At 35.9% G+C, this 12,962-nt stretch overlaps 1 protein-coding gene across 2 annotated transcripts in view; it reads left to right on the forward strand.

Moving 5' to 3' along the window:
- USP33 (ubiquitin specific peptidase 33) overlaps positions 1-7,526 on the forward strand; it is a 33,789-nt gene extending 26,263 nt beyond the window's left edge. Inside the window, exons 20-23 of one of the 2 annotated variants that reach the window (XM_010018180.1) lie at positions 1,508-1,616; positions 3,497-3,599; positions 4,373-4,441; positions 6,917-7,526. In XM_010018180.1, coding sequence (XP_010016482.1) covers positions 1,508-1,616; positions 3,497-3,599; positions 4,373-4,441; positions 6,917-7,074 — 439 coding nt within the window. In that variant the 3' untranslated portion in view covers positions 7,075-7,526. Of the gene's footprint in view, positions 1-1,507; positions 1,629-3,496; positions 3,600-4,372; positions 4,442-6,916 lie in introns of those variants that run through there. The other variant, XM_010018181.1, reaches the window with a different exon arrangement.
- The last annotated feature ends 5,436 nt before the right edge of the window (positions 7,527-12,962 follow it).

Consider the following 12,962-nt stretch of genomic DNA (forward strand, 5'->3'; position numbering starts at 1 on the left):
GTGTTCTGTCTGGCTTCCTGACTGGCACATGCACCCTTTAACACAGAGTAGCTCTGAAGCACCCCACCCATGTTTTGCTTTTTGTCTTGCTGTTATCTGGGAATTACAGGAGAATATCATGGCTACAGTGGGTGAGAATTTAGGGTGAGGAGGCCAAATATCATGGAAGCTGTCTTTTGCTGAGATAATGTTAAGGAAAAGGAGATAATAATCTAAAATGCCAGTTGCCAATCAATGTCCCAAACATGTTTATTTTGCTGCTCATGTGGCACTACTATCCATTTCCAAATACTTTGGGGTCAGAGTTGCTTTGAGATAATATAGTATAATCCATACTTGATGTATTTCAACTAAAATGTTATAAAATGATCAGTACAGTTTAAAGACAGTGTCATATTCAGAGATGCAATTTAAGTTACGGGTGACCATTTTATAAAACATGTCTTTAAGTTGGGATGATTTGAGTATATACCAAAAACCTTGTATATACAAAAGTAATGCCTTCCATGGCAGATTTTTCTTTAATTTATTCACAAAGTAACCATGGTTATTTTTCACTCTTGTTTAAGACATAGACTTTCATATTTTGAACTGTAATTCATGTTGCATTTGAGAAAGCCACATGATAAATGTTCAGATGCTTAAATGTAAATGCTTAAGAGCACTCTCTCATCTTATTTAAGGTAAGATTTTTGGAACAAAATATGAAGTTTTAGAAAAGACAAAATTGGAAGAGAACACAGGTCTGTCATAAATAACAATGCTACCAGGAAGTAGAACCTGGAATACCCGTATCTCAATGTGTGAGCTTTCTGTTGTAGTAAATGCATCTCTTGCATAGTCATTCAAGAATATTTTCTTCATCAGGCTTGTAGTTTCCAGGCCAGTCAATGATGCCTCTGTGTGTGAGTGTGTGTGTATGTATGTGTATATGTACACACAATCTCCTGTGCTTCTCAGTAACAGTGCACCTGCAGACTTCCGTGCATGCAGTTTCACACAAGGAAAATATGGATGGGAAGGTCACGGAGAATAACTTTTTAAGAACAAAACAATAAACGAGTTTAGAGGCTAGGGTCAGGGCGGCAGTAAACTGATGAAGAGCCTGCAGTGGAATGGAGGAACATGTTTAAAATAAAACTGCTGGAACATTTCCATAAGCTGTTTCTTGGAGGCCTTTAATAAAATCACACAGGGTGTATATATAACAGAATACTTGCTCACTGTCATGTTCTTCCCATAGAAACACCTTGGGAAGTATGTGATCCAGTAGAGTTTGAGGTGGTTTCGACCGGCTTTAGGCACTTGGAACTTGGAAGATGGTTAATGTCTTAGGATGGAGTACACAATATTGCTAGGAAAATAAATGATGTCATTTGGTGATCAGTGTGTCTGGCATGTAGCAGACTTATGTTAACTATTGTAAGAAGCTGACACTTGCTCTGTCTACAGATATGTGATCTTTTTACATGGTATTTTCCACAAGGTTAATGTTGTTTTACTGCAGGTATGGAGGAGGACCAGCTGTTAACCATCTGTATGTTTGTCACACCTGCCAAATAGAGTCTGAAAGAATTGAAAAAAGAAGGAAAAATGAATTGGAAATGTTTATTCGGGTAAAAAAGTGAACACTTATTCATTTTGCTTTTTGACATCACCTGATACTCATGATTTGACCCAAGGGGTTATGAGAAGTGCATAGGTGATTCCTGAAACAAATGGACTTTATTAAATGTCTGTATACCTACTTAGAATCCTTCTTTCCTGTTGGCAACAGTAATGTTCGTGTGATATCCCAGATAACTTTATATGGAAATGTACTTAGAGAAAATATTTTATATGTTTCTTAAATTGCTTTTTTATAGTATGGAAACAGTGCAGCCACATGATCAGTTGTTCTTTATACACTGCCAGTGGTCTGTTCTGTGCAGTCTGATAAGGTTGAAGTGCAGTAATGCTGTACCAGCAAAACATTAATCATAATCTTTAGTTCTAATTTCAAAAATATCATTAGATATATAAACAAACATAAATAATTCAGTGTGAGGTAAATACCTTCATATTGTAATAGATCTGTAAAATGAATATCAAGCAGCTAGTATATTTTCCATGAATTAGGAGTTTATGCATATGAGTGGTGAAATAATAGTAAGGATTTTGTAATTCTTAAACAAAACTGTGTTTTGAAATTTTTATTGAAAATGAATGCAGAGATATTGGAGTCCCATTTGTGCTATCTTAATTCCTGAGAGGGAGGAAAAACAGAATTGCAGCTCTTCTTTTAGTTCTCTCTGTGCTTTTAATTGTACTTCAGAGATTGCGTCAGCTTTTCCATGTTTTAACTGCTATTTCAACTTCTTAGTAATTGATTTTTCTTTAGACTGGGTTACCACTGGATAGTAATTATTATTAACAACATGGTCAACCTCATTTGCTTTAGTCATCAGCATTTTTCCAGTGTAAACAATGATTATGTGTGCACTGTTGTGCAAGTGTTGTTACTGGTTAGCAGACAGAAAATTCTGTTATCCTCTATAAAGATTGCTTTAGGGAATGACTGCAGAATTTATTCTGTCTGAAACGCTAAGAAGTTGTGTTGATGCTTTACGTTCATGGCTTCAAGGAGGAAGTATGCCTGTATTATTACAGAGCTAAAATTTAAACCTTTAAAGCCATTATTTAACTTTTTGCATATTTCTTACTAACATTGTACAAAGATCTGTAGTCGCTGAAAAAGAAGAAAATGTTAAAAATCTTAAATTTTAGTTAAGGATTTTAATAAAATCCTAAAATCTTAAAAAATAGTTTTGTTTTGTTTTTTACAATGCTAGAGTGAAATTTAGTTAAATACAACTGAGACTCTTAGCTATTTTTTTGTAATTTGTAGTGTCACTTACATTGCCTTGCAACAGAAACTCAGAAAACCAGGATGTGATTTCCCTCCCCCCCATCGTTTTTAAACAGAAGCAAATGAAAGTCTCAGTGCGTTAGTTCACTGGGCCTTGCTTGAAATCATACTGGCATCTGTTAAATGTATTAAGAAAAAAATAACCATAGATGAAGATATAATTCATCACAGAAAACCTTCCATAAAATTACGGCGCAAATCTTTCAAAACACTGTTTTAATTTTACAAAAATAAGTTGGCTGCTTTCTTCTGTTACTTGAAAGTTCAGCCTTCACTGTAATTACCCAGTAGTGTCTAATGGGGATAAGCACTTGTGCTTAAGAACAGCTTGTTGCCATTTTCAGGAAAAAATAAACTAACTCTTAATTAAAGAATAAATAATCTTTTAATATGAAGGCTACCACTACATCAAAATCTCACCTTGGGAATTCACCAGATATGTACTGTTCTGAAGGTCAGTAGTTCTTTAAAATGTTCTGTAGCAATGTAACATTATGCTGTTAATAATTGCAGTGGTTAAAATAATTCAGTAGTTTAAAGGGGAGGAGGGGAGAAAGGCAGAAAAACATGAATTCTTTCTCCTTTCAGCTTAATAGAGCATTCCAAGAAGAAGAATCTCCATCAACCTTTTACTGCATCAGTATGCACTGGTTCAGAGAATGGGAAGGATTTGTAAAGGGTAAAGATAGTGGTAAGTTGTGCTCCATTTCAAAATATGGTTGATCTTTTCTTTTTGTTGTCATGTAGTGGTACCATTGAAGTAAACTGGTTTTGCTTTGCTTAGGAGGCTGTAGGAAGAACAGATAGAGAAGGCAGTGGAAGCTCTTAAACATCGTAAGACACAGGTTGTATAGGTTACAAATATATCCATGAACCAAATTACCAAATATAGTCAAATTACAGAATATAGTCAAATAATACATAAGAATGGATAACCAGATAGTTGTGGAAGGAATGTTGCTTGATTACAGGGGGTTGGCTGTTAGCATAGCAGGAAAATTGGATCTAAGTACAAGAAGGGGTGGATTTTGGTGTGCAAACTGATAGATAACACTATAGCTTCTTCTTGTGACCTCACTGTCACAACTTAAACTCGTATATAACTGAGTAACTACTATAATAACATAATTTTAACCTACTTAGGTGCCTCTAAACTTCTGAAATAGAAACACTGATAAAATGTTCTACAATCTTGTCTGTTCTAGGAAAACTTTGCTAGGGATAAGAATTAGGATTGATTTGTGGTTTTTGTTGCCTAAGACTTAGTAGAATCATGAATGCTTTGAAAAACTTGCTCTTAATTAAAATTCTGATTAGCTTTTAACAACTTGGAACGTACTGTCAAGCAGTAAAAGAACAAGTAGTAAACAAACAAGCTGTTTCTCCTTCCATTTGAAAATAGAACCTCCAACGTGCCATTTGTTTTCAGCTCTCCCAATTTTAATTGTCTTTATGTCACACTAGATCCTCCTGGTCCTATTGATAATGCTAAGATTGCAGTAACAAAATGTGGAAATGCTGTGCTCAAACAAGGTAGGTGTCCGATATTGCTGCAGCTCTGGGCTCTTTGTGATGTATTTGCTGAAGTTTGGAAAATTTATGATGAATTCTTTTTTTAACTGTTATTGTAAAATGGCAATTCCTAGTGAATCTTTGCTGTGCTCATTATGGGAGGACCAGCTTATTCTTTAAATAAATAATTATTATCTATAATAAATTAATCCAAATGCAGATGAGAATGTAAAAGGAGGTGCAGAGTAACTTCAAAATGGCAAAAGCATGCTCTGGCTTTGTAGAGCTTAGTTTGATTTGGGTTTTCTTCATGTAAATTGTGAGATTCTTGGCTTTTAGACTGTCATATCTGTATGTAGTTACTTGAATCTTAACATAATTTTAATTGAGAGCTACTTCTCACACAATGGGAAATAAACCACCATAAGATGCTGTTGCTCATTTTCCTGCAAGTTATTTGCCGCTATGTATTGCAAAGACTTCTCTAGCATGCAAAGATACAGATTTGTTATTATTTGCAGTCAGATGCTTAATACCATTTATTTGAAATTCATAGGTACAGAGAAATTCTAATATGGCCTGCCTTATGAAGACTTAGACTTCCCATGAATATTTAAATTCATTGTAGCTCAGCTTAAAATAAAAAATTGCTTTATTAAGATTAACATTTACTTAACTGGATTTTTTTGCCCGATGTAATGCCTCTGCATACAGTGGACCTACCATTGGCAGTTCACTGGAGGCCACTAGGCCCTGCATGAACCTCACCATTCTAAAATGTCAAAAGCATATTTAAAAAAGAAAGAGTTCTTGCACTCATGAGTTTTGCAGTACGTTCTAATGATGTAAGTGCTAGTGTAGAATTCAAATACAAGGTATAAAGCATATGACTGACATATTAAAAAAAAAATCCTTTTAGAATTAATAATAGCAGATTAGCCAGTTGTTGACTTGCCTTCAGCTACATTGGTTCAGATTAGAACTTGGATAGAAATTAAGACAAATAGGCTGTGGAAAATTTGTCTCTTCAGTCATGAGAGATGAGGTGGGTGCACCACTGAATAGCGTACACTATTGCATACTTCTGTGATCCAGTGCACTGGATCCTGTCCCAGTGCATTAGTTCAGTTAAACCTGACAGTTAGAAGACCTGGAATCTGGATAATCTGCTCATGTGTCTACAGAGATGGGAGTTGTTTAGGAACCTGAACCTAAATGAGTAAAACTGAGGCATCATGTCATTAGTACTGGTATAGGATTTGCATCATGACTTTCAGATGAAGTGTTGCATAGTTGAGTTCGTGTAGGTAATCAGATGTGCAGCTCTTTGTACCCTTAACAAGACAGATTAATCGTATCTGATAAGGATATTGGGGAAAACTTGCTGCAGGGCAGGTTTTTAATTTGTTGATTAAAAAAGAGGTGGTTTATTCTGGTAGAATAGAAATTTGTCCTCTCTGCCTAGGTTAGAGCGAAGAAATCACTTCAATTCTGTAACTGTCTCAGACAGGATAATTGTGTGAAAACCTAGAGGGACGACATGCTGATGCTCCCTTGCCTTTTGCCACTATAAAATGTTCCAGGAATTTAGAGATGATGGTTGGATGCTGACTTGAGACAGGAGAGGGACCTCCAGCCAGAGGAATGGTATTATAAACAAAGACTTTTTTAAAGACTTGGTTTTAAACTGAAAGAAGGTAGATTTAGATGAGATATTTCTAAGAAATTTTTTACTGCGAGGGTGGTGAGACACTGGCACAGGTTGCCCAGAGAAGCTGAGGATGCCCCGTCTCTGGCAGTGTTCAAGGCCAGGTTGGACACAGGGGCTTGGAGCAACCTGGTCTAGTGTAAGGTGTCCCTGCCCTTAGCAGGGGGTTGGAACTGGATGGTCTTAAAGGTCCTTTCCAAACCAAAACTATTCTATGATTCTGTGGTTCTATGACTTTAATCAGTGAATGAAAAGACATAAGGCTGACCTAGAAGTGCTTATGTACAAGGAGCATTAGTGGGGCTGGTCATGTCCTGGTAGTGGTTTCTCTCAGGGGTTCTAATAATTTCACTGTGGTTCTTGCACATTTCTTCTTTACCATCAATATTTATTTGATGAAACAAGAATGAGCCATTGCACTTTACTGTGTAATTGGTGGGACTGCATGTTCTTATATTAATATGAATTGTTTCCTGCATACCAAGAGTTACCACTTGCCAGCTTGATTGATAAATACCAGGTATTTAACATAGAACCTTCATGTGCCTTATGCTTGAGGTATGTTAAGTACTGGATAACTTAGAGCAGGTAGGTAGAAGAATCGAAGTATAAAAAAACCACAAAATATGTCATTGGGTTTTGCAGTTGGTGCAAAATAAAGCACAAATTCAGCTTAGGGTTTTAAATTTGAATCTGTATTCTTTTTTCTGTTTGTATCTGTTATGGACTTCAACAAAATCATGAAAGAATTATTCTGAATAATAATCGAATTTTTAAAATGTTTTCAGGTGCAGATTCTGGACAAATATCTGAAGAAACATGGAATTTTCTTCAGTCAATCTATGGTGGAGGTCCAGAGATTATACTCAGACCACTCGTTCCTCCAGTAGAACCTGATATCTTGCAAACAGAGGAGAAGATTGAATTAGAAACTCATGGTCTGTAGCTACTGAGTAAAAGATGGACTTGTAAGGAATCCAGCTTCCTTACCAAATGCCCAAAATACATTCCCAAAAGTTTTTTTCTCTTATGTCTGTTGGAGGCACAGCTCACTGGGCATTACATTAACTACAGAATAGTAAGTTGAAATATGTATTACAATTTGTTTAAGTAAGAGGCTGTTTCTCTGTTTTGGAAGGCATGTGGTTTGTACATTTTGGAGTGTTTGGTCAATGAAAAAAAAAAAGTAATTTCAGAACTTCTTGGTATAAGTCAAAGTCCTGTAATATCCCTCAACTTGAAAAACGGGGACAAATTTTAGAGATGCTCAATAACCCTTTTGATTCGTGATTGGCTTCTGATACCTACAAACTTTTGCCTGTCTTGATTGTACAGTCTTGACAAACCTAAGTATATGGGAAGAGTATTTTAAATTGATTGCAACCAATGATAAAGGAAAAGGATGTTAATCTCCTAAATGCTCAGGAAAAAAAAATCTCACTTATTTTGCACTGTTAAGTATATGAAATGAGTAGTGTATAATATCCAAATACTTATTGTATTTGAATGGATCAAACATTAGTGTAGGCTGAATATTGTTTTAGTCAGCAAATGTCATAACTTATTACCTGCTAAATTTTACATCTTCTTATAGTCTTCTGTAACTGTATGAACCTGGCTAGTGTCTTTAATAGTGTATGTGACAAAAAGATTTAGTCTTCTCTAGGGTAATATTTGAGAGCATGAAGTGTGAAATGTAAAAAGATTATGGACATGAGTGATATAAATTTCAGAAATTAAATTGTCTGGTCTCTTGAATTACATTCATAAACAGTTTCATTTGAAGGCTTTTCTTGTATTGTTAAAAATTTTCCTTGGCATGATGACCTATAATGTCAGAAGCTGGATAAAATGTATATATTGCAAAACTTTACGGAATGATTCATAATGGAATGCGGAATTGCACTTGTTCTTGTTTTTGCCTGATATTGTTACCAAATAAGCAGCATTATTCAAGGCTGGATCAATAAAAAAAAAAAAAAAGGAAAATAAATGAAACTGTGGAAGAGGAGGAGGGGAAGCTTTCTTAAACGTTTTTCATTTATTATATCAATACAAAAACTGTTGAAGTAATGCTGTGGTACTGCTCCCACACCCATATAGCTCTATTTCTTGGCCCCTTTATGTGTGATGTCAGTGATGTCAAGCTCCAAAGTAAGAAAATGCTGACATAACATTCTTCTGGATAATTTTCTATCTAGTAGAAAACCAAACTATTTGAACTTTGTAAAGCACTTAAAACCATTCTGGTTAGAAAGAGTCCTCTAATGTGCCCTGTACAGAGGAGCCAGTTCTGTCTGAATATATCCCAGTATTTTCCTCAGTCTACCTGAGAACTAGAGCTAAGAATACAGCAGTGCAAATAAGAGGGGTAAATGGACAGCAGTATGAAGCCAGTGATTATATGGCTGGAACACAGGGAAAACATTTTTCAATTTTAAACTATTGCAGGTAACTCTTGGCCAACCAGTTAAGTTTCTGAACTTTTATGCAAGTGTTCTTTACGTTCCAGAGGAGGTCAGAGGGCATTGGCAGCTGAGAAGCCTTCCATGTACATAGGTGTAATTCAATTGGACAGTGCATTTAGACAAGTTTATATTAGTAGATTAGACACTCGAAATTAATAGCAAGTGACCCCTGTATGTAAAGGTAAACACATCAGTTACTACTGTGGACTTGTCTTACTGATTAAGGTAAAAGTAACTTGCCTTACGAACAGTCAATAGTAACTTGCCAACCTTGGCCTGTGGAAGGCTGTTCTAACAGTAATAAATTTTTGTTCCCTTTTTTTTTTTTTGGTATCAGAGTGACTAAACTAAACCTGGATTTCTACTGTCTTATTCTAACTGTGTTGTTTGGGGGGTTGGGGATTTTTTGGGGTTTTTTTGTTTGTTTGTGGGTTTTTATTTTTGGGGTTTTTTTGTTAAGGTTTTATTTCATTTAAGCTATTCTTAAGGTTCTCTAACATTAAATCTAAGTAACAGTGAATAGGTCTGTGTACTTTAAGAAGAATTTTTCTTACATGCTGTTCTTAATCGGAAACTTGGGAAATACTTCCTTGCTTAAAGCACTGTGTGGTGATCAGGTTTACCAATTTATTCAATGTTTTCATTAATAATCTGGATGGTGGAACAGACTGCCCCTGTAAAACTTGCCAGAGAAAAATGGATTGTTAGGGACATGAGCTTGTCAAGTGAATGAAGCAGTTCTGTACTAAGTATTCTGGATATTATGGCAGATCAGACTGAGTTAAAATCTAGTGATAACCAAAACAAAACCTGTTCTGGGTGATAGTAACAAAAGCATCAGATGCGAGGCACAGGAGGTAATTATTCTGCTCTACTTGCTGCTGGGTTTGTTGTGAGATCTCATCTGTACGGTTCCCAATTTTGGACGCTATATGATGATAAATACAAGTTGAGGTTATTTCAGAGAGAGAGAGAGTAACAAGACTCAGTGTTGAAAACAAAAGTTGTTCTTTCGCTTAAAAGAATGCTGAAGGTGCAAGATTTCCAGTGTGGACATAAGTGCTGGATAATAGTGAACAATTTTTCCTAGATGAGCAGAGTCATTTGCCTCAGCTTTAGCAATGGTGACCTGTGCTGGGTTTAGGCAGAAATCATCTAGCAGTTTTGTAAATCTTTTCCAGTGAGTGGCTGGGAATCCATAGTCACACACAATCCCAAACTGTGAAACTTGTAGATCAGTTTGTGAAATGCTTCTGTCACACTGGTAAAGGGCACTTTCACACTACAATTGATTGTCTTGCTTTAAAAAAAACCCTAACAAACCAAAGAAAAAGTCCTGAGTTTGCAGAAGTTAAATAGATGTGTTTGTTTTTAAGACAGACAATTCTAAAGGGACGACCGTCTTGCTTTTAGTCCTTTGAGAGCTCTACAAGGGTTTTTACGCCACAGAAATGGAAGTAGCCTTTTGAATTAAGACAGTGTGGGAGAACTCCAGATGGATGGCTTGTGTATACTGGAGCGAAGGTAACAATTCTGAGAACAGGTAAAGGAGGAGCCTTAGAAGAGCTGTCTGATTCGCAGCAGAGAAAACATGCATCTCAGGAAGAGGCTGTGGAAACTACATTTTTCCATAAGCCTTTCACCAGACTATTTGGATTCTTTGTTCATTGAGTTGTTTCCAGTTTCTTTTGTTTCCAGTTGAGGAAACACAGCAATGTGTTAGGGTGCCAGGGAAGCTGTCATTTTGGAAGGAAAAAATTCCAGTAGAGTCCTTGTTTTATGCCTGGGAATCTAGATTTGAACTGTTAGAAGCCTGCTGTTCAGTCTGGTAATTTTAATTCTCTCTTCTGGAGGAAACTGCGTGGGGGGTATGGGGAACTTAGGAGCTCAAAGCTTGATTTTTCTCTAACTTTTTGAAGGTTTTTTGCAAGTAGTATAGCTAATTGTTCATGTGAACCCCCAACATCAAGGAGAGGGCTTTAGACACTGTGTGATGTAGCTGAACAGTATAATTGGAGGGAAAAAGATTAGTGGAAGAGCTATTGAATTCCTCAGTAGTAAAATAAGGTGTTTAGTGTTGAGAGCTAAATAGTCCATCTGCTAAATAAAGCAAATAAAAACCATGTGCTTGTTAGCTGTAAAATTACCCTATGTTAAACGTCTACTGACTTAAAGGCCAATCTCTTCCTTTCCAGTGACTAAAACATCAGGAAATGAAGGAAGTTCTGAAGACAATTCTGTGCAAATTCATTGTTTAACTTGGGTAGTCCAGAAAGCTGTTTCTGCAAGTATAATTTCAATTAGTTCTGTGTCTAGGGATAGATATCTATATACATAGAGAGAAATGCACATAATCCATTTCTCCAGTCTCTTAACTGAACTGTGGCTGGAGGCACTACAGTAATTATTTTTGGTTCTGTGTTGGAATAGTGATCTTAAGTGTATATATCCGATAAAGGTTGGGGGTTGTTTTCAGATAGATACATGATACTCAACTGAGTGCTGTAATGAGTGTCAGCCTTCCCATCAGTAATGGTGTGAAAGTTAGAAACTTCATACGCTGTTCAAAAGCTGTATCACGAGAAAATGAAAAAGCTATTTTTGTTAATAATCAGACAACCTCAGAACCATTTTGATAACTCTGCATATGTTATTTGAATGACATTGTCATCTTCAGCTGTTTAGCTGCCTGAATCCAGCAAAAGCATGTTTTAAGGTATCCTCTAATATTTATGTGACAAAAACTGCTGTGGGGTAAGCTGTCTGTGGTGAGACACCACAGATCTGCCAAATCTGAATTCAAGGGAGAACAGCCACACCCGTTGTTGCTACACATCCCTGGCAGTGGGAAAGAGATTTTGCGTTTGAATTTTAATGCTCTGTCCAGATACGGTACTATGACTTGCAAACCTACCACTTGGAAGCTGGTTTATTTAGGGTTTGGTTTTTGGTTTTTATTGTTGTTGTTGGTTTGTTTGGTTGATTGTTTTTTTTGGGGGGTGGTGGTGGTGGTGTTTGTTTTGTTTTTGTTTTTTTTTAATCTGTTTCTTCTCACTGATGATGTATTTGATATGAAAGTTCTAGTCTGTTTAGGTTTGCTTGGGAGTCACATAGTCATGTGGGAATACTTACTGTTCTATCAAGAAAGCTATGCTGATAGGAATTAATTTCTGACCAAGCTATACAAGTAGAGATATCAGAAGATTTGTGCTAACAAGTAATAGTGTGTAAATCCTTACTCTGGAGGCTAGACAATAATGTTCTCTTAGAAATCTGTCCTTCCAGCAGAGTGCAACACTTGGTGGCATCTGGAAGAATTTATATTTAGAGCCTTTTGTAAATTTGTGTAGTCTCATATTTTGGTAAAGAGAGCCTCAAAGCATGGTAATTTCATGTAAGTATGTGTTGAGTTAGCAGTATGTCCCACTGACAGTGGGATACGAGCAGAAAATGCTAGAAGTATGTTTGGCTATAAAATAGATAATGTGGATGAAGCAGTTTTCATTTGTGGAGCAAAAGTTAAGCATGCCATCTTAAAAATCTGGTGTAATTTGATGTGCTGTGCTAACGCATTATGTAAGAATCCTGCTTGTCAGATTCAAAATTTAAATAGTGATTGGTTTTTTCTAACACAAGATACCCTAGGTTTTCTTAAAAGGGCTAAAACCAGTAAGGTTTTTTCCAAGTTATCATTGTAGGCATTTATTTATAATGATACTGCTACTTTTTTTTTTTTTTTTCTTTAATTGAGAGATTACTTTTTTTTTGATTGGGAGATTACTTAAATTCATCATTTAAGTTCATTTGGAAAAGCAAACCTGAGATGTGGAAATTTTACAGGGAAACTTGCAGATTATCTGCTTAAAGGTTTTCTCCTATTTGCCATACAGCTATTTTATACTGAACGAAGAAATTTCTGTTCCATTTATTCCTTTTGAATTCTCTATATACATCTGGCTTAGTGCAGTCTAAGCAGTTTTCTTACTGAAAACCTTTCAGCTCTTCATTTTGCCCAGGAAATGAGTAAAACAACTAGGCTTTTTCATTCTTCCAAACAGATGGCTTTTCTGGCTTCCCTCTATACTTAAGCCATCCAGAGCTGACAATTAGTAGCAGGAAGCAAAATAAGAGTTCTAGATTTCTGAAGTGTCACAAAGAAAGACAAATCACTTTCAGTGTTATTTCACAGAAATTATCTGGTTGAAAACAAACTTGGTTTGTATTACCCTTCAAAATATTAGCATAGTAGAAAATAGCCTTGTTCAGTAAAAAGTTTCACTAACAGTGAAAAGCATAACTTGTTTTCTTGAATATATTCCATAATATATATATAGCTGTTTAAAACATGTCACTTGTCTTAAGAATA

The sequence above is a fragment of the Nestor notabilis genome, unplaced genomic scaffold (genome assembly GCF_000696875.1).
Source record: "Nestor notabilis isolate BGI_N333 unplaced genomic scaffold, ASM69687v1 scaffold13367, whole genome shotgun sequence".
In the NCBI taxonomy this organism is placed as follows: Eukaryota; Metazoa; Chordata; class Aves; order Psittaciformes; family Psittacidae; genus Nestor; species Nestor notabilis.